The sequence below is a fragment of the Alexandromys fortis genome, unplaced genomic scaffold (genome assembly GCF_014885135.2).
Source record: "Alexandromys fortis isolate MF-2015 unplaced genomic scaffold, M_Fortis_MF-2015_v1.1 scaffold_145, whole genome shotgun sequence".
In the NCBI taxonomy this organism is placed as follows: Eukaryota; Metazoa; Chordata; class Mammalia; order Rodentia; family Cricetidae; genus Alexandromys; species Alexandromys fortis.
In genome coordinates, this window is record NW_026068049.1 from 873,143 (window position 1) to 898,898 (window position 25,756).

A 25,756-nucleotide genomic window follows, 5' to 3' on the forward strand; every position below is an offset into this window, starting at 1 on the left:
TTCATTCTGGAAAAGAGTTCTAGACATTTGAGAAACAAGGGGTTAAAATCATTCCTATATCTTTCTAGTGTGTGTAGAAAAAAATTTAAAGAATCTTATGAACATGATTTCATAGATAAGTAACAAAGACAGATAATGAGTTGTGTTGGGATGAATAGACACAAGGGTATTTTACTTCTATCACCTCATGAGTCACTCCCTCTTGCCCCCATTGTACACCCCAAAAAGTTTTGAGCTTCCCTGTCCCCACCACCATTCCAATCATCTATTCCATGCCACTCCTGATTAGCATCACACGAGAAAGAAATCTAACATGCAAATTCAGAGTGGCGTGGATAAACGGCAAAAAATGCCTAGGAAATTGGTCTGCTCGCCTTTATAATGTTTGTTGAAAAATCCTCCATCGCTCCCAACTGATGAAAACAGGAAGCTCTATTCATAAATGTGAAATTCACTGCCTATGATATATAATCATCCTAATAAGAAAATGAGCTCTATACATACATGTCCAAGAGGGCAAAAGAAGAGATAGTTTGCCAAAGATGGTTTCAATTTTCTTCTGAATCAGAATTAGCAAATCGAGACGACTAACATACTCTGTCTGTGCATTATTCCTTACTACACACAGCATTTTGTAATTTATTTCAAAGCTTCCATTATAAACAACAGAAAAAATACAGTTTCTGTTAACCCACTCTATTCTGAGCTTGTAAAATGCAGTGCTGAGCTGTGGAAGCTACTGAGAATTTCACTATATATGTAGAAGATCTGCAATCCAAAACCCTGTGAAAGTCGATGTGCAAGCTGACTAAAGAATTCTACAAAACACATTTCTGTGAAAGATAAATTCCAATCATACAGAAAACTAACATTATTCCAACAAACTATCCTGCAATTCTTAACATTTGTTTTTTTAAGATCTTCAAAGTAGCCATGAGATGATAGGAAAAATAACATAAATGATACTAATTACATTTAATCCTTATGGTAAGAGCAGCCACCTAATAAAAAATCAACTAGACAGCCATGATTTAATATTTGTAAAGGAATCCCCAGGCTAACACTTTTGTGACAGCCAATTACAGTCAATCCCAGCAAGAAGTTTGCAAGCGGAGCTTTGGAAAGGTAAACTTTTTTACAATAAGTTACAGATTCACAAGTTTAGGAAGACAAGCAAAAGGCAAACAGAAGGGATCAGTCACCCTGGTAAACCTGAAGCAGCTCTGCATGTGATACACTCCCAAGATGTAAATTACTGTAAATCAGCACTGTTGTTCAGAACGTCACAGGCTGGCTTGAGCCAATTTTGTTCACTTTTCCATAGACATAATAATGAAGGAAAAGGAGGGGGTAGAGAAGAGAGAAGAAAAAAAGCAGAGGGAAGGCGGGAGTGGGGAGGTGGGAGAAAGGAAATCCTTAGCTGCAGAGTTCTGTTCTCCAAATGCTTAACCTTACAGGAGTGTGGGCTCTTTCAGCATTTGTATTCTATCCAAATCCTCATGAGTCACAAAAATTAAAAAGCTATATCCTTCTGGATGCCAGGAAGGCCTTACCACAAGCCTTTTGTCAGAGAGAGAGAGAGAGAGAGAGAGAGAGAGAGAGAGAGAGAGAGAGAGAGAGAGAGAGAGAGAACACCCATAAGTAAAAAGACAGAAAGGGAGAGGAAGAGAGAAGAGAAAGGAGGGAGGGGTAAGAAGGAAAAAGATTGAGAAAGGGAGAGGGGGGAGAGAAAGCAAGGGGGAAAGCCACAGTGGTAGGCAGTCCCACTTTCCTTTGAGTACTGTGAGGTCACAAACCACATGATTCTGTCTCTCCAGTAATAGTGCTTGCAAAAAATAGGAGTTTTAAAGCTTTTGCTTTTTTGGATTGTGTGAATGCTTCATTCGCCTCACAAACAACCACAGAACCACAAGTGCGGTGCAAACTTTCTCCAGGAGGACAGCAAGAAGTCTTTGGTTTTTAAATGGTTAATCTCCGCAGGTCACTACCAGCCACCGAGACCAACCGAGTCAGTGAGTGCCCTAACCACAGTCTATGCAGTAATAGTAGGTCCTTCAAATATTTGCTCATTCTTTTCTGTTTTGTTTCCTTGCTTTTCACATGTTACCAGATACATAATTTCTTGACAGAAAAAAATAAATATAAAGTCTATGTACTCCGGGCATACTGTACAACTAAAACAAGGACTGGGTATGGTTTGTGTTTTCAGTCTAAGGCTGCAAGCAGTATTTACAAGAGAGGGCACAAGCTCTATCTGGAAGAAAAAGGAGGGACTATGGCATCAAACAGCCTCTTCAGCACAGTGACAGCATGCCAGCAGAACTTCTTCTGGGGTAAGTGTCACCATGTTTTCATCCTGTTCTCTATGAACCTGTTGAGCATAAAGGGCTGTCTTAGACGAGCTGCTGGCTTCCCTAGGTCACAGCACGTTAAAGATCATGAGGATGCTATTTTGTTGCACTACAAATTGAAAAATGAAATTGCTGTAAATATTTGCACTTGGCTTGTGTAACTAACTCTCAGGGTAATGGCTTGAAATCGACAAAATTAAATGAGCTCATGTTAATCAAAATGTTTTCCAGAGTAACAGAAACAAAGATGTTAAAAACAGTAAAAGCTTAATATCCTCATGAACTTCACTAGAATAAACTGGATGCTGAATTAATCAAAGTATTGTTAAGTTATTGACTCGGCAATTCCCAATACTGAAACAAATTTTAAAAAGGAAGCAATTTTTACAAAGCAGCAGACCACAGAATTGTCGAAACATTATGGTCTAGCGTGTACGACACAGAAAGAAAGCTGGAGGAAAGTTAACATTTAGAGCAGTTCCACTGAAAGAATTCTCTTTACTGTCTGAAACTGTGCCCTCAGATATCTCTCTAAGCTTGTTTCTAAACTGTTTTCTGTGAGACAGACATTCAGCTAGAACAGAAGCATTCTCAGGATATCGGAGCTGTTCTGAAAAGATCTCCAGTAGCTCAGGACACAGAGTGTTTAAATCTTTAACTCTACATGAAACTACAATTTTCTAAATAATTCTAATTTTATATTTACTATTACTCCCACACAGAACTCATTGCAAACATACAGCAAACACTGAAACCTCTAAGATTCTTCTGAGCACATTCTTAGACCTACCAAAATGAATACCGTTTTTTAGTCTCATGAAAAATAAACTTCACAAGGATACCCTGAAGGATTTAAAAGAGCCATGCCGACAAAATCATGCTAGACTTTTAAAATAAAACAAACGTAATGCGGTCTCTTAATACTGAGTTTCCAGTGAGTGCTGATACAGATATGTAAATGACTTCAATCCTGACCAACTGTCATGGGATTGTAGGAAAATGTTCACTTACATGATTCTCTTTATGATATCCAACATGTCCCAACTACACGGCAGATTTTAAAGACTGTCTTTTAGCCTTTAAACAAATCCTTTGCTTGTGTGTACCCATATAAACTTAGCTGCAGAATTTTCAAACTAGCGATTGGAGTTCCCATTACTCCTCCTCCTTCACACATCTTAACTGGCTCCTAGAAGAGGATCATCTTAAGTTAAAGAGAAATTAGTAAACCTGAAAGGGGGAAAGGGGTTCTTTTAAAGGGTAAAGAAATATACTTCATGTTTTTATTTTTAAAATAAAAATTGTTATAATGACTCCCATAGTAGCCAAAAGTAAGGCCACCTCAGTTACAATATATGCAATGCAACAATCATAGACTATTTTATAATTTTAAATAGTGGGCATAAGCATTACTTTAAAAATCTCTGCTTTAGGAAGCAGAAAGTAGCTACAACTAGATTGCATTATATCAGTATACTCCATATTATAAGTACAGTTCTCACAAAAGAAGATTTGTTTTTAGTAACTAAGAGACAAAAAAAGGGAAAAAAACAATGCCAAAGCTATTGTTATGAAGGATTACTCGGGCAGGCACAGTAAGCAATTAGGAACATTCAGCACTGGAGGCAGAACTGACCCGAAGAACACACTGTATAAACTTCTATCCTACAGGGGTGGCAGTGGGTCTTAGTGACTATTCTAAATTAAAATTTCCAAGACCTGACCAAGTTTAAAAGACAGTCAAAGTCATCTTCTTCAGCATGCAGTACCTTTTCACACGATAGCTGGTCTTTCTCTTCTGGAAGGTGAGTCTCACCTTCCCTACCTCCCCCTCCTCCAAACAGGCTAGAGAGCTTAATGTGAACTTACTATACCAGACTAATTACAGATGAGGGGTGCACAATCGTTCCAGGTTATCATCACATCTCATGTCTCTGGTCCACAATGTATGTGAAGGCTAAAACCTCTCTTCATGGTTAAATTCTTATAGTGCTCAGCATAACCACCTAACGCAGTGTCCTAAGTACATGTGCCAATTTTGTAGATGCTCAGAGTTTGGGTAAGGGACAAGGCACACACTTATGATTGTCTCACCTCAGTCATGATGAGGGAAGGGGTGCAAGGGAACAGCAGAAAGCGGGGAGAGCCCCAGTGTCCTTGATCTCTGCACTTTAATCAAGGTTTTCAATCTGTGCTACTTGAAATCATAACTTAATATGAATAAATCCTGTTGAAACAGCAGATTGACTCAACAAATATCTCACCATTAGGGACTCGCTTGTGAAATCACATAAGTTAGCTGATTACATCTCTACACATAATCCTTCGACATAATCCTTCGAACAGACCAAAGTCACTGATAACACATAATGTGTAAACAGTCGTTTCCAAAACAATAGTTGTGGTCTATTATCAACAATAATCATTTTGGAGTTTCAAGATTCCCTAGTGACCAAGTTTTCCAACTTGTTTCCCAAATAATAGAGATAAATTTGATAAACCAAAGAGAAGAACTAAAAAGAACGAACATGGCCAGCTATTCTAATATTTAGTAAAAGCTAAAAAACTGCCAAGTGATACCCAAAGAGACTATCATGTATTTTAATAAATGAATCCACTTTAGAAGATTAATACAGATTTCACTTTTAAATAATAAAGATTCACTTTGAAATGTAAATGGAATTTTAGGAAAAGATTCGTTAAGTCTGAATAAGCTTCCTGGTAGTTTCTAAATCACGAAAAGGGCATGAAATACACAAATTACATTATAATATATTTTAATTATTTTAATAAAAGAAAAATGATTTATTCAATTATACCCTTTAAGCTAATAATCACTGATGGTCGGACTTGCTTCAGTCAGTCTAAGTTGAACTCTGTAAGGTAGAAATGTTCCAGCTCATTAAGAGAAGACTGAATACTGAAATATACAATGGTTAAGAAACTGGGGGTGGGAGCTGACTCATGGAGGGGACTAAGATGTTATCAAGAACACAGAATTAATCTTTATTGAATAGAACCATTCACAAATCAAATCTCACTGTACTTCAGTACTTTCAAGCAGCGCTAATCAATTACAAACCTTCTCTACTGCTTCAGAGCTCATGTGCTTTCAATTTTACACATTGGTGGTCCGCAAGTACTAGACTGGGTTAAGTTAAGACATTCTGTATCACAGCTTTTTTTTTAAAAAAAAAAATATTCATCTAGAGGGCTTTCTCCCAACCCCTCAAGAGCTGCCTGCATGAAAACTGTGGTAATATTTTTATACTGTGCTTCCTTGTTAAAGCAAAAGGTTAGGGGTTACCCAAATACCTCAACTGTATATATATTAAAAAAAAGAAAAGGTAAGTATTCATATCAAAACTCCAATGGGACTGGATTCTTTATTTCTGCATTTCCGATGATTAATGAAGCCCCCGCACACACTTGGAAACTGACAGAAGAACAAAGGGACATCTCAGAGTCCTCTCCACACCACATGTGTACAGACTTCCATGCTCTTTCAGACTCGTGCCAGGACACTAGTGTCCGACAAGTCTAGGGCAGCAGAAAAGCTGCGCAAGTTCATCACAGGCATTAAGACTGCAAATGCTATCAAGCAAGTCTTTAGAGACATGTTTATATAAACGGTTCACTGAAACGGTAAACCTCTGCAGTGTCTTTCCAAAAATATTACATATGTGGCCAAATAAATGCCATCAATCCAAGGTGACAGAAATCCTATGGCAGAAGCTAAAACCATGGCTGTGACAATGCACGACTATTTCTCACAGCTGGCCAGACCTGTCATTAAATGGACACCGGCCAACCCAATGCTACTTTAGGCAGAAGCTTCCTAACAAGTTACCTTAATGGATTTTTTTTTCCTCTCCTATACCAATGAACCAAACTTGTATAACTCCAATTCAAGATTTAAAACAGTCAAAACCAAAACCAGCACTAAGCTCCTATATTAAAGAAAACAGTAAGCTCTAATACTTGATATTTTCTAAACAGTGAAATATTCTAATTATCTCAAGTGTATAAAATGTTTAAAGATTTAAAATGGATCTTTATAAAGTTTTATACATGATTTATACACCTTAAAATAACCTCTTATCATTTCAAAAGGACAACAGTATTTACTGGAGATGAATTGATTAATGTGTTACAATTCATATAAAATGGGGAAACTCTATACCTTATTCAAAGGGAGTTTCCTTGCAATTTTAACCACAGTTAACCACAAACTTTTGTCCATTCAACAGAAAACACAAATAAAACAGACCATATAACTTTTCAAGACATCTATAGCAGCCTCTAGATGAAATGCTCCTTTATTATGCTGTTTATAATATCTCCAGCTTACACAGAATTCTTAGGAATTTCCTCCCCATATAGTACTATTAAGGTCAAGGGATTCAAAGTTTGCAACACTGTTGAATGGATGTGAGAAACACCCTATAAAACATTTCAAGCTCGTGCTATTATTAAACAGGAGTTAATTCTAAAGCCTATTTTTTCATAAGCATATTTTCCCCTAGAAAACAGAAACTGTAGCCCTTATTGTAATGTTCCCAAATAAGATGAACTACAGAATTCAGTTTAAAGGCTAGCTGCTCTGAAAGTACTTAATATTCCTACAGAAAGAAAAATGTGTTAAATGTGCTATTCATTCTCTTCCTATAAATATTCTAAATTGTTATTAATACTCAAAAATGCAACATATAGGAGCTAGGAGTGTAGCTTAGTAATGACATATTTGCCCCACAAACCCAATGACCACAGTTCAATCCTTAGCAACAAAAATTTAAAATGATAATAATTTTTAAATCCAAGGAACAAAAGACATACGAAGTGTAAGGATGGCTGCTGCAAATAAACAATAAGTGATAATTAACCATGTTTAAATTCTTTAAGTCTATTGTTTAGAAAAAAATTATTGACAGATAGACATAACATAATTTTTGTAATGCTGAAGCGTGTTAAAAATTATTATGTTGATTTTAGAAAATTTACCAAGTTAATATTCTTGTCTAAAACATACTTAATATAGTTTTTGAAAACTACTTTAAAAATTTTGTGAATGCTACTAATCCTACTGTCATTTCTCTTCAGAAATTATACAACAGAGTGATGTTAAACTAAAGGCATTCTCAACAAGATAGATCTAAATAATCTATGTAATGCAATTAATTTTGACTACAAAGTCAAATAGATTAATTTTATCATACTTGCTTCTCAGTAACATTAACTTCTGTACACGAAGGATGTCTGTTGGATCATTACACCACCAACTATAAACATATATTTACATAAAAGATTAAGTTAAAACTCCAAAAGCTTAAATACACATTTATAGGTCCCCTTAAAATTACATGAGACTTGAGCGTGCCAAACCATTATTTATGTATTCCTTATGGTCAGCTATCTCACAACTAAATTTATTTTGTGGTTCAATAAAAGCAAAAAGTAAATAAAGGGAAAACACTAGCCAAAACCAAATAACAATTACCAATAAAGTTTTAAAAACATGTGTATACACAGGCTTTCTTTGTAAAAATTACAATAATGATGCTGTGGTATTCCACAACCTTTATATGGACACAGACATAATTTTTACTAAAACAAAATACCTGCCACATATATTCAACTTTAATTCCTTTTGGTTATTAGTCTGATTTTAAATTTTTATATATAGTATACACATGTGTATATACACTAATGACTATGAAACTTGGAATAATGAGTATAAAGCAAGAAAAAAAAACTATAAATTATATAACTAAGGGTCTGTTTGTATCTTCTAGGAAAAATTATTTTCTACATTGACAATACTTTGTACACTGCAAAAAATGTCAATATGTAAAATAAAAATAAAAATTAGACATCTATGAGAAACATCCTATTAAACAGTAATATGCTTATAAAGTCCAAAGACATTATTTTCCTGTTATAAATTCAAATAGTCACTGATAATAGTAAAACCATTCATTTCAGTATACACATGCAAAAGTGAGCGTTATCAGTCTGCTGAGCGGTCCTTATTTATGGCTCTCTTAGCTTGGTACTACACATCTACATCACTCACTGCCCATATAACCTGGGTAAGTCATTAAAGCACTAGACTTTTATTTCTGCTATTTATCAATAATAACTGCAATTTTCTTTTTAAATTTCTGTACTGAACTTCTCAACTTAAGAATAAATTCCCAAGATATTCTTTTAGTGAAAAGTGATATTCTTTAATGAATATTTAGTAATAGTCATTATTTCTAATACATAATTTAGGATTATGTCAATGAATCTGAGCAGAAAATAGTCCATCAGGTCCACTCTATTCAAATCTATAATAATGCACATTATGTAGTTAGTGTTCTAGCCCTCCACTTCATCACTGTAACTAGACCCCAGAGCACAGATGCCTGAGCATCAGGAGGGGGATCGTAAAGACTCTCTTATCTTTTAAAAGTTTTGGGTTTTGTGACTTTGTTTTTGTTTTTTGTGGAGGGGGGAACTTGGGGGAGTTTCGTGTTTGGTTGTTTGTTTGAGAAAACAATTCTTACTTTGTTTCCTAGACTTCTACCATACAAGAGTTATATACAACAATAGTATAGCACACAGAAAAAAAAATTTACGGTAACAACCCACATTATATAAATCAGTTTTCTATGAACCTGGTACCAAACCATAAATGTATGTCAGGGCTAGGGCTAGGGCCTTTGCTACATGTTCAAGGTCCTGGGTTCCTTCCCCAGCACATTTTTCTTTGAAAAAGAGAGAGAAAATAAAATCTATGTGAGCATTTCCTGGTAAGACCCCAAACACTCAGGGGTATTATGAGAAGCCTATGAGAAACTCCCTCCTACAGCAGTGCCCCAACAAAAGGTAACTGAGTACAAAAGATAAGCGAGTAAAATTAAGGTTTACTGTCACAAAACTTGTAAACCTTTATGTGATTCAGCTTTTGAAAAAAAGGCATTAAAATTTTGCTAGTGTTCTTAGAAAAACTAAAGTACATATACACATGCACACACAGAACATTTAAAGAAACAACTAGGTAAATACTACTTTTTAAAAACTGTATTACAGCACATTAGTAAAGCAATATAAATAGAAAATTCAGTGTAATCCAACTTTTGATGATTAATCCACATCAACAACTACTTCCTTACACGCTCATGACCGCCAGGAGTCAAACAAAATTCTCTACACTCTCACACCTGGTGAAATTAAACATACATACATGTGCACACATATCCTATCTCTGTCTCGATAATTTAGGAAGAAATTTTATTTTTAAAACCTTTTACCACTCGTATCCACCTCATTTTAGAAATCTTATTATCTAAAGTAGATATGAATGAGAAGTATTCTCAAATGAATTCTACTCTAGATTAACTAGTCAAGTCTCTTATGGCATACAAAGCACATTACAGAAGGGCTGAGTGTGCCAGTGTTCAGAGAAAAAGGCCCTTGGCAATATATTTTAATTATCAATCACCTAGACAGCTTTAAAGCAACCAGTGACTAAAAGTCTTATTTTTATCTTTATATGCATTTTTAATCTATCAAAATATTCTTATCTAGCAAGACTTAAATCTTAAATAGAGCAAAATATTTGTCTTAAATTGCTAAATTACTTATAAAATGGTTAAATCTCTCATATACTTGATAAATTCTTACTGAGATGAACCCAATCTATTTCCTTGGCATGAAATTTGTGTACTCCCACAAAAAAAAAAAAAAACACTAAATTTTGTCCTAAGTGTTTATATACAAAGTAAGTATACTATATGTACAAAAAATAAATTTTCCATAATAAAGCTTCACTAAAACATGCAATTTAAGTTTCAATTTACTTTTAAGCAGATACATGATCAGTAATTTTTAATGCAGAAATACCTAATACCATCACTGCGCTTCCTTAAAGGAAACAATGAAGAAAAATGCCCTTATTCATTCTCATAAACTGACAGATATTTTTTGAAAAGTCGCTATAAAAATAATAAGACCTGAAAAGTCATTCTCAAAGCATCTGAAATAAACAAAAATATACAAACTAGATCATGTAAGTACTTAAGAAGAATGAGAAACACTTTGAACATAAGAAATATACATATACTTTTAAAACAAAAGTTTCCTTGAGCAGTTTAAACAGCAAGCTTTAATCTGAACAGAACCACCCAATGGGCACAGAACTTTCTCCTAAACTTGTTTAGGAAAGAAGGTCTAACATCTAAAGCCATCATTATAATGTGTGTTAACTTCTTTAATCCCAGAACTACCAATCTTTTTAAACCCTATGGGAAGGCTTGGCCATCGCATTTTCCCACCTTATCCATTACGGTCTATCTTCAGCACTTGAGGAGACAGAAAGGCTCCAAAATTCCAGCTACATTTAAAAGAACTGAGTCAACCATGCAGGCCTGCTTTAAAATCACCCGCTTTTAGAAGGCAAGAAAATCTTGGTTTTTAAAGCTGATGCTTCCACACATAGAAGGCAAGTTTAGTCGGTTCCTGGCTACACCATAACCATGTGCTGCAGAAGCTCAAGGGCACCCAAAACAACGGGCTACCTGTTCCAGCCAGGCCGAGGAATGTATCCAAATCATTTTTATTGACTTAACCTTTACAGGAATGCTACATATCCTCAGAGCAAAACATTTTGAATGTATTTATAATATGATACACTTCTGAAAAGCCATGAAAAAGAAAGCTAGAAACAAATCTAGACAGCCCTCCACCCTTGGTTGTTAGGAGTTTATTTTTATTTTAAACATTATCAGTGGACCTAAATACGGAATAAGTCTTTTTGGGAAAACTTACTTTGGCACAACTTTCTGTAGAAATAAAATTTGTTTCAGAGTAGAGAAGGTGCACTTAAGTAAATTCTAACTTTAAGAAATACAACTCCTAACTTGACAATGATCGACAAATTTTAACAAATTCTAAAGGCTCTTTTCACACTCTAATACACATGCATGATGAAAACGACACATGTATCACACTAAAACTTACAGAATGTAGTCCTCACTGAATAAACTAAAAGCTCTATCTAGTTACGCTCTGGGATTCACAGAGAAAGTTCTGTGGAGCCTATCTCTCTAGCTCCCTATGCATGGCCCTTTACAAACGGTGGCAGCAGCTAATGCCTGCAGTAGGTCCATTTGCCAAATAATAATTTACAATATTATGCCTCCTCACATTATGCTCCATCATTAGTTAACTTGAACCTCACCTCTCAAAAATTTCTACTTTCACTGCAGACTGTTCTTTTAAAAATGCAAACAAATTTTGAGCATTTCCAGATGTAGCGGACGCGCGCTAGCTTGCACAAGCGCGCGCACGCACACACACACAATTCATATAAACACCACACACACACATCACAGGCAAATTCTCAAAGACTTCTAAAAAACAGCATAATAAAACTAGATTCAGTGCTTACTACCTCAAAGAACATCTGTGAGTTTAAAATAAGAGCCGACAGGAACATGTCTCCAAGGAAGCAGTGAACGGTAGCTACAGCACAGGCTGCAGGTAGCTGCCAGTAGGTAAAACAGCAGCGTATTTCAGTGGCTGGAAGATTCTGCTGAACGGGGCTTTCTGAAGCTTGGCAGCTATTGAGCGTGCAAGAATAGAGACAGAGTGCTGTTTACTTTTTCAAACTGTTAACTTACTTTTAATCCCAGGTAATATAACTTGAATTCAACTACATTATTTTCATTTTGTCATAAATATTTTATATAAAATGTCTAAGCATGCATGAGACTGTGCTAACTGAAAATCAAAATCATTTATATGCAGCCTACTTCTCCGCAGTAGGGCTGAGACACAGTGAGACATGGAAGGTGGCGAGAGTGAAAATCTTGAGGAAGGATCTTCTACAACCCTCAAAACGAGGGCTAATCTGGATGCACCCTTATGTTGTGTTTGCCCCACCCAGGGCCTGGTGCCACCAGAGAGGCACTCATTATAGGTCACTGCATAAACAACGTGCTAAGCCGGGTAACAGAAAACACAAAAATACACTAATACAAGAATAAAATGTTCAAGGAATATATATGTGCTTAGGGCATGCTTTATATTTGCTTTATAAAAAGGATTATCTTGAGAAAAACACAATAAGAAAATAAATATAATCCCTTTACACTCTAACCAACTGTTATTCTGAGAAGGTGCATTGTAGTTCACAGGTTGGGTATTTACTGAAACTATCATGCAAAGTAAACTAGGTAGCCTTACAATACATACATACATACATACATACATACATACATACATACATACATGTGTGTGTGTGTGTGTGTGTGTGTGTTCCATTAAATGTTCCCAGAGTGATACTTGGCTACTGTGGTCCAATGGCACCAAATCTGGTTTATCAACAGCCAGCCATGGTGCTTTTTTAAACAAAGACAACACACCTCCCTCTCCTTCCTCCGTAAATTAAAATGTGAGAGTGACTGGCTAACAAATTTATGTTCATAAATAAGCTAAAGCCAGGATGAACATGCAAAACATTCACTGAAAAACTGTCTCCTCACCCAAAAATAATTTTTCTTGTAAAGTTTTTTACAATAAAACATTACAGTTTCTTTCTTTTTTTTCTCTTTTCCTAACAGATTTTGGTCTATAGCTATGTATATAACCATAGGTAATTTTAAAGAGAAAATAAACAGACACAACTTAGTAAAATGAATAGACCAAAAAGTTAATGTTTATTTCTCCAATGTTTTTAAGTATATAATCAATCTAATACCCAGACCTTGTATTTTAAATTAACAAACTTTAAAGACTCTGAGTGCCCAATGCAGCCTGTGGTCCTGATGCTGAAACTGTGGTGTTTATCTGTAACCTTTCCTTGGTTGAGTCTGTTTAGCCATTAGCTTTCTGGGTTTGAGTATTTACTGATCTGGTGCTATGCTAACCCTTCGTAAACGCTCTTTCTTTTAATTCTGACAACTCTATGATGAGTAGTATAATTACTCAGATAAGGAAAAGGGATGCAGTCATGAAACCTGCCCTGTCACAAATCTGAGTAAGTGACATGCTAGTCTGCCTTTCTACTCTTGACAGCTGCTTTAGTGTATTACACTGGCCTTAATGAAGTCACATCCTGGTCCTTCATTTCTCTTTAAAGGTACTGGTTCTCAAGCACGGTCCTCTAATGTTGGCAAACTTTGACAAAATACAAAACACAAAACAAGCCATCTCTGTTATCTTCAGGTCATTCTAGTCCATTGCTTTTCATAATAATGATCAGGGAGTCAAAGCAAGTAAGACAAAGTAAAGGTTATCAAAGGGAGACGTTGTTGAGTTTGATCAGAAACTTGACCATTTTGAGTCATCATAATCAGTAGTCTGTGCCATGTCCACACCACCTTCACATGATTAAAAATATCAGCAGAAATTAAAATTCAACTTATACAAGAATTTACCCACTAAAATAATAATGCTCAGACACTGTCTTCCAATGATAGTATGAAAAGGTTCCAGGACTACTGGCATGTCCTACTTGCCCAATTTTATCCATGATTTAATGTTTTAAAAAACTCCAGAAAGTTTAAAAACAGAAACAAAATGCTCTAGCTACTGATTTTTTTCTCTAGAGGGTTGGAATCGAGCTGGAGATACATTTATGGTTTTAGTCTACTCAGTACCACTGGGGCCTGGGGCAATGCCCTGCCCAGATGGCCGTGAGGTAATTGAACAGTTCACATTTCTAGAGACACAAAGAACCCAGATGAGAAAGCTGTCTGGGGATCTCAAAATATCAACAGCCTTCATGCGCCCACATTGCATTTGTCATGGAATATTTTAATGACCAAGTCAAGAACTTAAAATGTCGAAAAAAGGAAGACTCACATGTAAAGTAAATATACAAATGAAAAATCATAGGTATAACAGTTTAGAAACCATTTAGAAAAGAAAACATAAATTTACATATTAGTTTTAATTAGAAACATCCAGTTTAAAAAAAAAAAAAAGAATGTTAGAAGTTAGTTTGTCATGACATTTTCCCTAAGATATATAACTCAAGGCACTAGAAATCAAGGAAATGGGCAAATAACAGTGTAAATACAAAACTAATTTTGGAATAACAGATAAAGTTCTTCTATACTTGTACCATTATTACAGGTTCTGATTCTGCTAGCCTACCTGTCAATGGATGCAAGAAGGTAGAAAATTAGAAAAGGATAACATAGGAAAGAAAAGGTGGTTGGTTAGATAAGAACATTACGGCCTTTAGTTTAAACCCCACATGTATTCCTACTTACATTATCAGAAGCCACTAAAATGACAGACACATTGTGTGCAGCTAAAACAAAGAAACAATAAATTTTAAAATGAAAAGTGACTCAGCACTCACTAATATTACATATATATTTATAATAAGACCATATATAATAACTTATATATATAACAAGACTAGGCACCAGTGTGTATGTAGCTCAGTGATAGAGTATTTGCCTAGGATGGATAAGGCCCTTGATTCACAGCATCCAAAAAACAAAAGGTTAAATTGAAAATATCACAAAGAAACTAGCAGAAGAATTTGGCAGCAGAGCTCCTGGAGGAGGGAGGAAAATGGGACGGTACAGACAGAGTTACTGAATGTGCTAATGACTGTGAGGAATCGGCAGAGGTGTAAGGAGCTGTCACTGCTAAAGCTGTGTTTAGAGGGAAAACAGCATGCTAAATTACATATGCTATAATCCCATCACTGCAAATTATAAAGTATGTATGCATGTATATATACCTGAGGAACCCAAACAGTAACAGTAGCTATGTTTAGACCTAAAAGACAAGAACGTACACTACAATTATACAATTCAGTTAGTGGGCTCTAATATTTGACAAGTTCAATTTCCTGAATCTACATAAAACCTTCATTTCTCCCATGATAAAGTTTTAAGAAATGGAGCAAAGATCAATAAATCATATTCTAAGAAAAGACTCTGGGCCTGGCGCAGTGGTGGCACACACCTTTAATCCCAGCACTCAGAGTCAGAGGAAGGTGGATCCTGTGAGTTCAAGGCCAGCCTGGTCTACAAGAGCTAGTTCTAGGACAGGCTCCAAGGCTACAAAGAAACCCTGTCTCAAAAAACAAACGAAAAAAGGAAAGAAAAGAAAGAAAAAAGAAAAGAGAGAATGAAGAAAAGAAAAAGACAAGACTCTGGTTGAAACATGACAGACCAGCAAGGATTTAAGTTAGTGTCTGAATCTCCATTATACTCTCACTAAACCTTGAGCAAGAACTCCCTCATCTATAAGCAGCACCTACCCCAAAGTTTCCCATGAAAACTAAATAAAAAGTAAAGTGCCTACACCCTACCTGACAAAACTCAGAGTTATTATGTATAATCAGCCCTCTGGTCCTTCAGTTCTCTGCAATACACTTGACTCTCATCTCTAATGGTGGGGTTCACAGTCCAGCAGGAGCAGCATCAACAGCAATGGCCTGAAAAGCTTGTTGAAAGTGTAGGCCCTGGCTCCACCTCTGCTGCAGGAAGTCCTGGTTTGTTAGGCCTCTCCAGACCAACTGCTTACTTCTCAAGCTGAGGAGAGCATAGCGTAGCATCCTACTAATCCCTCATTCTGAGGGATTCAAGAGCCTAGAAGGAAAATATTTAACCCAATTCCACTTCCAAACACAACTTTCAACATGTGAAGAGAAACTCCTGTCCCCTTACCCCTGTAGTTTTCCCACAATGATTGAGTACTTGCACAATGGTTCCCTCAAGAATCCTGCAGATTGTGACACTGCATAATGATGTCAGCTATTAGCCTATCCTCCATGCTATCAACAATATCCCACCATATAGTATACGTTTTCCAGATGCATTAAAGGTTTTTTGCTTATTTTTCGGTTGTGTATACAATCATGACATTCTCACCCATGTATGTCTTTCCATTCTGTGCAGATTAGCACATACGCAACACAATCTTTCCCATGCCTCACCTCTCCCCACACTGCTTCTAAGTTCAAGACACCACATCTGTTCAAAATTCCTTCAAATATCTACCAGTGCATAGACTAAGAATTTGTGAGACACGGCTGCTGTTTAAATTATTTTGCCCCTAGTATATCAGAGATGCTCACAAACCACTCTCTAATCCTCATTCCAAACTCTGGCCCACAAAGTTCTCAAGCACCTGGTCTTCTTCTGGTATTTTATAGCACTTTTTTTTTTTTTGCTGCTATTGTTTTTATTTTGTTTGTTTTTTCAAGATAGAGTGTCTCTGTGTAGCTTTGAAGCCTCTCCTGGAACTTGGGTTGGCCTCAAACTCACAGAGCTGCCTGTCTCTGCCTCCCTAGTGCTGGTTTTAAGGGCATATGCCACCACTGCCTGGCTTTATAGCACTTTCTTACTGGTAAACAATGTTGGTCTGTGAGTGCCCTTCCCTACCCCTCTCTTCTTTCCTGGCTACTGACTGAAGAAAACAATGCTTATGTAAATAGGACAATTGTCAAAGAGGAATTCCAGTCCCCTTTACTGGCTTGCAAAGTGACCTGTAGTGGAGAACTGTAGCTATGGTCCACAGTAAAGGGAGGGCTGACCTCTAGCTCAACTGCTTAACACAGAATTCCAGAAAGTCCCTCATTTCACTGACCTGCACTTACGCTACCTATGCTTGCATCTTTAACACAGATCTGTCCTTAATTGTAAATATGTTTTGCTGTCCATTTATGCCTACATGAACTGTTTTTTTTTCATTTATGAACTGTGAGGTCAACTCTGGAGCCTTCCCTTTGCAAGCAGTCTAGTACAATTGTGTAACCAGTCAGGATTTAGTAGTTTATGACAAGCTGGCCAATGTCTTGTAAGAGCCCACAAAGAAGGACATGCTTACCACACATCCAAAAATCACCGAAAATTAAGAATATCAAAGAGCATGTTAACATTTTGGGTATAGAAATTGTCATAAAGCAGTACTTTGCTTTTGACTAGGAAGGCCCAAGGAGAAAAAAAAGTACTAAATATGAAAGGTGAATCTGCCTAAAACAAGAAGAATAAATGGAAAGAGAGAGGAGGGCAACTTCAGAAATAAGCAATGACTCACAGGCTGACTCACTCCCTGAACAGGGGAGACAGTGAGTCAAAGAGAACACAGGTAAAACTTCCTATGCCTGAGGCTGTAACTGAATAGCTAAGTTCCCACCATGTACTATTTTCTATCATCAACATGTCTGGTGTATTCAAAGGCAGGGAAGGTTTCGGGCAGTCAAACTTTTTATCAAACTGTGAAATCAGTCAGATACCAACAGTTTTAAAGGCTCAACTTTATGAAATCATGTTCATTTAAAATCACCGGAATGTTACTCTATCCATTCCTCAAGAACAGTGGGACGTATTTTTTATCATAGATCCTATTCACAAAAAATGCAATAAGTAAGCATTACGTATGTCCAAAGTATCATATATATACTTGTTTGATGTTGATTTAGCATCACTCATCTTAGCATCATATTACTCATAAAACTAGAAATAATCAGGCGGAATTTTTTTTTTCAAAAAAAGAAAAAGAAAAAATAGAGTTTAAAATTAAACCACATATAAAGATAAAAAAAAAAAACTAGAAATAATCAATTACATTGATTTTTTTTTCCTGAACTTTACTTTGGGAATCAGGACTATGGTTTCAAACATTTCTGAGCTATGATTCTGTTCAAACACCAGATTTAAAGATGCACATACCATCTCAAACAGACACAGGGTGGGGCAGCTCTCACTGCAGAGAGAATGAAGGGAAGGGCTTTTAGAGGCCCATGATAAAATTCTTTCTAGTGAGCACAATTTAAAACCACCAATTTTAAGATCAGACTTCCCACCATCATCTTTAAAAACAAATCAATGTATTTCTACTAAATAGTGCTTTCTTCCCCCAGCTTAAATCTTACAAATTCAACCAAATACGTGGATTTTATATTTACTATGGACATACAGTTAGCAATACTGGTTGCTCACTACACATTAAAGTGTCCCCATAGTCTTCCATGGAAGGAAATGTTCTCAGGCCTCACCTCCAAAACAATCCTGCTGTAAACAATCCTAACCCTAACAGATGCCTCAAATCTTTTTTGGAATCAAGATACAAATGATAAAATTCACTGTTCAACTTAATATTATTAACATCCCATTCCTAGGATAGGAATATAAACCTTGAACCATTTCTTTTAACCAGTCCCTGATTCCCATCAGTCCCCAGGACCTGACAAGTTAGCCTGAGGCACCACTGTGTCTCACAAAGACAACAGTCATGTGCTCCTGCAGTCCATTTCCACATCTTCCTCAATCAGTGCCAAGGCAACCATACCTGCAAGTTGGCAAACACCTTTGAAAGGTTTCCTATCCCTAGGTAAAATATTAGTATCCTAGTCGTCTATTCAATTTACCACATTCTGACATTTATCACCAGTTTTATCAGTATTTCCTACAAACAAATTTCCTTCTAGGTACATTAAACTTTCTACACCTCATTCCTACTTTCCATCCTTTCCTGCGATGTTCCTTACCAGTCCCATCACCTTGCCCCAAATTTCCAAAGCTTTAAGTAGTACCCATTCTTAAGGAAAGAGATAAAATGGCACTATTTCATAAGATTCATCCTCTGAGTTGAAAACCCTCTTACCCACTTGTATATAGAAGACTTGAGTAACCTTTCTTTACATACTTCCATTCTCAACTGCCTGTCATTGTGTCTCAATTTCTGTCTGAAGGTAGGATCCTCGTTCTACTTACACACATACGTAAGCAGAGTTGATTACTAGTTTGGTGACTCTAGGAGAATCCATTTGTCTCACAATATGCTATGAAAAAGCTAGTAAATAAGATGGATTTTGTAAAGGAGCCTAGTAGGTTGGGAGAATTTCACCCTCCTGAGCAGCCCCACAGACACCTGCAAAGCAGAATTTAAAATACACTAAGCGTCTCTCCACAAAGACAAGAAATATACTTATTTTATACACCTGTCTCCCGTACACAAAGGCAGTGTTGTACAAAATTAGATAATGTTGAGGTCAAATTTTACCTTGGGAACTTAAAACCTGAATTTTCTGTGTAAATCTTTAATGTCTCCTCACCTAAACACGTATTTACAGTAGAAATAGGGGAAACTATAATGACCAAAGGATCATAAGACACATGAAACACAAACTACATTGTATTAGCAACATCAGCAGACAAAAACCCCCATTCCCTCTCCTTTTCCATATTATGTAGCATCAGGCGTGACATACCACAGAAACTCGATAATGTAGATTGAATGTGAGTAGCTGAATGAATCACAATTACTTAAATAAAAGTAAAAAAAACTTAAGTTACAGAAAAACAAAACATGAAAAGAAATAATATATATATATAAATGGGAAAAATACTTCTAAAATGACAATTATGATTAGAAATAAAGAAAAGTGGTAGAAATATTATATAATTTGAAAAGAAGCTGAACATGTTTTCAATAAAAATCTCATAAATTCTGAGTTTATGACCAAACAAAAAGAAGATAACATTAAAGAATTAATCACACACATTAAAAAAAATTTAGGGCTCGAGAGATGGCTCAGCAGCTAAGAGTACTGGCTACTCTTCCAGAAATCCTGAGCTCAATTCCCAGCAACACATAGTGGCTCACAACCATCTATAATGGGATCTGATGCCCTCTTCTGGTGTGCAGGCATACATGCAGATAGTGCATTCATACACACAAGCTAAATAAAATAATTAATTTTAAAGACAAAAAGAATTAATCACAAAAAAATTAAAAAAAAGAATTAATCACTATATTAACCAGCAAATGTGATAACACTTGGCAGTTTAGGATTAATGTAGATAAATTAACCTACAGTAAGCAACTGCTTTTAAATAAATTCTATTTCGTTGATTGATTTATATCTATTATGGAATATTGTCTCAATTTTCTTTTAAAGATATATCACCATGTTTTCTCACATTGTAAATGTAAAGTTTTACAACTCTATATTTACAATCTTTGAGTAATAGATGTGCACAAAAGAAATACCTCAAAATACAACACAATAACATAAAATGGACCAAAAGGAATAGGCATATGTCAAGGCCAGGCAGTAGTGGTGGCACATGCCTTTAATCCCAGCACATCAGAGGCAGAAGCTGGAGGATTTCTATGAGTGTGGGGCCAGCCTGGTCTACAAAATGAGTTCCAGGACAGCCATGACTGTCAGAACTGTTACACAGGGAAACCCTGTCTTGAAAAACCAAATAAATAAATAAATAACCATAACAAAATGACATTGCTTAAAAATGAGATTTTTTTAAAAGCATTTCAAAGGCAGATGTAGACTTATTAAGACTGTATGTTTATCAATAATTGTACATATTTGGTGTCTTAGTCACTGTTCTATTGTTCTATTGAAGAGACACCACAACCAAGGCACCTCTTATAAAAGAAAGCATTGAAGTGGGGTTTTGCCTATAGTTTAGGAAACTTAGTCCATTGTCATGGCTGGGAGCATAGCCCTAGAGCAGTAGTTGAGAGCTACATCCTGATCAGAGAGACTGGCTTTTAAAACCTCAAAGCTCACCCTCAGTGAGATGCCTACTCCACCAAGATCACATCTCCTCATCCTTTAATTGGATGGAAGAGTTCATAAGCACTTATATGTGAGCCTGTGAGGGTCATTCTTATTCAAACCACCACATTAGCATACACAAATTTTGGAAAAATTACATTAGACAATTTTTAAGTGTTGGGCTGTTCTATTTATTAGGTTTCATTAATTTACCATGCCAATCTTTATTTAAATATTAAAATTATAATATTTTACAGTAAACTATAAAACAGTCTAAAATTAGGCAAAGGGTTTTCTATAAATAAGGAAACAAAAAAAATGACTGCTTCATATTCTAGTCCATTCAATACACAATCAGTTCATGTTGCTACTATTCACTTTTATTGGAAATTAATTTCTCCTGATTTGCCTTTTTAAAAAATATCCCTGCTTTAAACTAATTTCAAGTAAAACTAGAAGGTGACTCCAATACACTGCATTTTAAAAGGTTTCATATGTCATAGGAAAAACAAGTCTTGAGCCAAAACTGCAATCAAAAGTAATGCCACCACCATAACGCAAAAGTATATATAATTAAGTCAAAGACTTTAATGTACAGTATTGTAAACTTCCAAGAACACGGTTTGCTCCAGAAGCAGTAGTATTTTCTAAAAAATGAGAAATGAAGTATTTCTAACAAAATTGGAATGTGAGGTAGGTCCACAAGATTAGGGATCCCGTATGTTGTATCCACTGATAGATCTGCAGAGCCCAAGAACACTGACTATCCCAAGGCAGACAATCAAGGCTATTTTTTTTTTAATGAAAAACAGCAGGATGATACAAGAGTTTTGCAGAACAGATATGGTCTCGGAACTATTTGTTACACTATAAGGGTAAACCTTATAGAGCATCCGGTTACACAGCACAGCAGACACTGTCATCACAGGAAGAAAGCGGACTGACTTCTGGCTTAGACTACGTCACAGACCAATAGTGAACAAACAACACAGGCTGGCTACCCAGAGTCACACTGCTTTAGTCTAAATGTTAAGACTTTAAAGGAGACTGGAGAAATAGGGGAGGGAGAGCTAACTTCAAAGAATTACTTATAAAAATAGATAAGTGCTGAAAAGTGACTCTAAGTATATCACTGTGTCTTTTAAAGAAAGTACAGGGACCAGGAAAGCAACAAAAGCTTGAAAAGAAAATGTAGTTTTGTCAGCTATATATGTCATATATATAATATATGTCAAATTCTAACTGTCTAAACTTAAAACACCCCAGTAATGTTTAAATGAATGAAATTTTCAGGACACTCTACAGGTAGATAATCATAGAACTTAAAGCACATAAAAAGATTATGCCTTAAAATTTGTCAAGTGATATATACCATTCATCATTCTAAAATGAGTCCAATACTGTGGTACTATCTCAAATATAAACATAGAATGAAAAACTAAAGAAATGCTGACAGTTTAAAGAATAAGGAAAAATAAGACCTGGTCACTAATTTATATCAGAGAAACACTAGAAAAGAATAAGGAGCTGATATTCAGAAGTTCAGGTATTAAGTACTGAACCCTTAAATATCCAATTTGCTATCCTTGGACACATCAACTAACCAACTAGCCACCCTGGGTCACATCAACTAACCAACTAGCCACCCTGGAACACATCAACTAACTAACTAGCTACCCTTGGACACATCACCTAACCAACTAGCCACCCTGGGACACATCAACTAACCAACTAGCGACCCTGGGTCAAATCAACTAACCAATTAGCCACCCTGGGTCAAATCAACTAACCAACAAACCACCCTGGGACAAATTAGCCCTTTTCTACTTCTTCATGAATCAATAAAAGACTGGCCTAATACATTTCTAAGACTCAGATTTCTCTTCAGTCAAAATAACTGACATTATTAAGATAGATTCCATTATTTCTGAATACCCGATTAGTGGTCCACAGAGCAAAAACAAACAAATAAAAGTGCTAAAATTAAGTTCTATTCCTATAATCCAACAAAGACTAATTTAAAAAGCACAGATATTTACATCAAGTTCTACTGAACAACTATGATACATGTAAATTATTTGCATGCACCATCTGACTTATCCACCTTAGAGATGAACATTGTTACTGCATCTTGTAACACTGCAGAAGTACTTAAAATAGGATCGTATCCTATTGGCCAAACTTCACTACCTCCTCCATCTACCATCTATAGGTAGTTATAAATACAGAATTGTCAAGGAAGCAGGGAAGAGGTATTTAAGTAAATCAAAACCCTAAACAGAGAAAGCTACACTTAAGAATATTTTCATGCATGTAGACAAAAAAAAAATCAATGTAGTAAGAGGACAAAAAAAATGAATACATGCTATAAGGATTATCCAGGCTCCTATTCCCTACCCCTTCTATTTGGAAAACTTTTAAGATTTCAACGGCTGCCCTCCCCTGAAGGCTATCCTCCCAAATACTATGTCAGTACGATCACAGCTTAGCACTTACCAGCACCTACAAAATGCCAGATAGAGCACATCAGGAAAAGTATTTAAAGCCCTGGGATCAGGGACTAGATTCAGACAAATACAGCACTGTAAAAAACTAAAATGAGGTCATTTATAAGAAACAAAGCAGGGTGTCAAATGCACAGAAAGGTGATGGGACATCACAGGAAGTCAGAGTAGACTGGAGAACAGGTCAGATGCTAACCCGCTAAGCTCTCATAAGGACTGCTTATGTTCTACATAATTGTACTGATGCACTAAAGGCTCCAATCCTTTCCCATACTTTGTATCCATGCTGATCAACTCCAATTGGCTGAACCTCCAGCATGTCAAATTAATAACTTGCTATACCATCTGCCCTTCAGAATCCTAAATCCACCCAACTGCCTTGACTTCCCGGACCTATGCAGAGCAGCAGAGCACTGCTATAGGAAAAGCAGGCCACCTGCCTCCACTGATTCCTGACAGCTCATGCCACAGTGAACACTTCCAACCAGTTTTCTCTGCCCACCTCCTTCACTAACTGTTCTCAAGTGCCCCTACCTGTCACGGCCAGAGGCCTTGCCGTGCCTTCCAAGTGGCATGGCAGCGAAGCACCGCTGATGTCTAGAACAACAACAAATAAGAAAATACCAAAGAGTGGAAAAAAATTAAAGCTACGCAAGCAGATAAATTATAGAAAAAAACTAGCACAGTTTACCATAGGAACAGACCACATGTGACCCCACAGAACTCTAGTGAATCTCACCGCAGTCTATCTGCATGTATTCACTACGCATCCACACTCCTGATCTATTGTAGAAATACCTTCTTTGAAGTAGTCAGAGGGAGACCCACTCTATCATCCTTTCTCATGTTCAAAAATGAATACATTAAATCTATTCAGCCTCTCTGGACTCTACTGAGTGGACACTGATGTATATTACTCTACTAGTCAGAATGCAATCTTAGAAACCCATTTTTAAAAATTGAACTGACCATTTAGAACTGACCAATTCTGTCATTCAAAAATAAGAAAATCACTACCATGACTTAAAATTAAGGTGATAAATTGGCTGGATTTTTGCATACTGCAGTCACAGCACAATTGTACACTCAACAAGAAAAGCAAATATTAAGGAAAACCGAGAAGGTTTTGGTCTCTAATCATACACTAGCCAAGCGGCCCACTCATTAGTCTGGTTGTTTTTACTGTTTCTATCAGGGGTTGTTTCAAATAAACTTTCCAAATGTAAAATTACTTCATTAATCAACTTTAAAAGTAAAATGGATTGAAAAGACCCATGTCTGAAATCTGAGAATACAGTAAAAGGCATAAAAAGAAACAAAAAATGAAAGTTCTTAAAATTTGCACTTAGAATTTGTTTTGGAGCTTGTTGAAATGATTCCTAAAAATTCATCTGGAAGCATAAAAATAAGAAGGGGCCAAAAATATTTTAAAAAGAAAACTTATGTGGACGGACTTGAACTATAACAGCAAATATTAAAACACATTAAGAAGCTATAATAACTACAATAATGCAGGGCTGGCAAAGGAAGAGAAAAGTCAATGGAACAAAGCAGAGAGGCAAAGGGAATCATTTATTATCTGATAAAGGTAGAGTTTCAGTTGTGAAGGAAGGAAGGTTTATGTAATTTGTGGTGGTAGACCCCCTCCCTGACAATATAGAACAACAAAATGGATTAATATTAAACTGTGGAAACCAAAACCTGAAATATAGGAAAATGCACGGAATTAAGAGGACTTCAGATCAAAAGCGGAAGCAACAAGGCAGCGCACAACTGACTAAGCTACATCTAAAAAGAAGAAGAAAAGGAAAACTCACACACTAAACAACCTTAAGGGTGCTGCCGAGTGCTGGGAGAAGGGAATGCCAAGGGAGATCCTCAAAGGAGGAAGCTTTTTAAGACACTGGAAGTTCTTAATAAACTACAGGAAACCAAGACGTTGGTTAAAAAGACAAAAAAAAAAAAAAAACCTGTCTGAGAATCAGAACATAAAAACACACACAGGAAATGTAAGTGACCAACTATGCTGAAGCTCAGTGGCCAAGCAGTTTGACAACACAAAGCCATGTTGATGGGTGGAGAGTAGGGGTGTCGTCTCTCAGAATAAGGTAAAAATGTAAATCAGTTCAGCTTCCTTAAAGGAAAATTAAACAGTTCCAAAAAGGTTATTAAAAACTTCTTCTTTGATTTTAAGGTAATAGGTGCCAATATTTTATTTCATAGTTTTAGTAACACTGGAAAACTTGATTAATAAAGCCTAAGACCACACACACTGTTCAGAATATACTGAATGGGTACAAAAGATAGTCATTACAAAAGTGAGTAGTAACTACAGATTACTAAGAACCATGAAAATAGAAAAA

At 36.1% G+C, this 25,756-nt stretch overlaps 2 protein-coding genes across 7 annotated transcripts in view; one reads left to right on the forward strand and one right to left on the reverse strand.

The window, feature by feature from the left end:
- Nucleotides 1-25,756, reverse strand: part of Supt3h (SPT3 homolog, SAGA and STAGA complex component) — a 342,521-nt gene that overhangs the window by 301,782 nt on the left and 14,983 nt on the right. The window lies entirely within an intron of this gene.
- Nucleotides 2,203-25,756, forward strand: part of Runx2 (RUNX family transcription factor 2) — a 308,143-nt gene continuing 284,589 nt past the window's right edge. For all 5 annotated transcript variants that reach the window (XM_050119361.1, XM_050119366.1, XM_050119363.1 and 2 more), the window contains exon 1: nt 2,203-2,333. In XM_050119361.1, the coding sequence (XP_049975318.1) occupies nt 2,276-2,333 (58 nt within the window). In that variant the 5' untranslated portion in view covers nt 2,203-2,275. The remainder of the gene's footprint in view (nt 2,334-25,756) is intronic.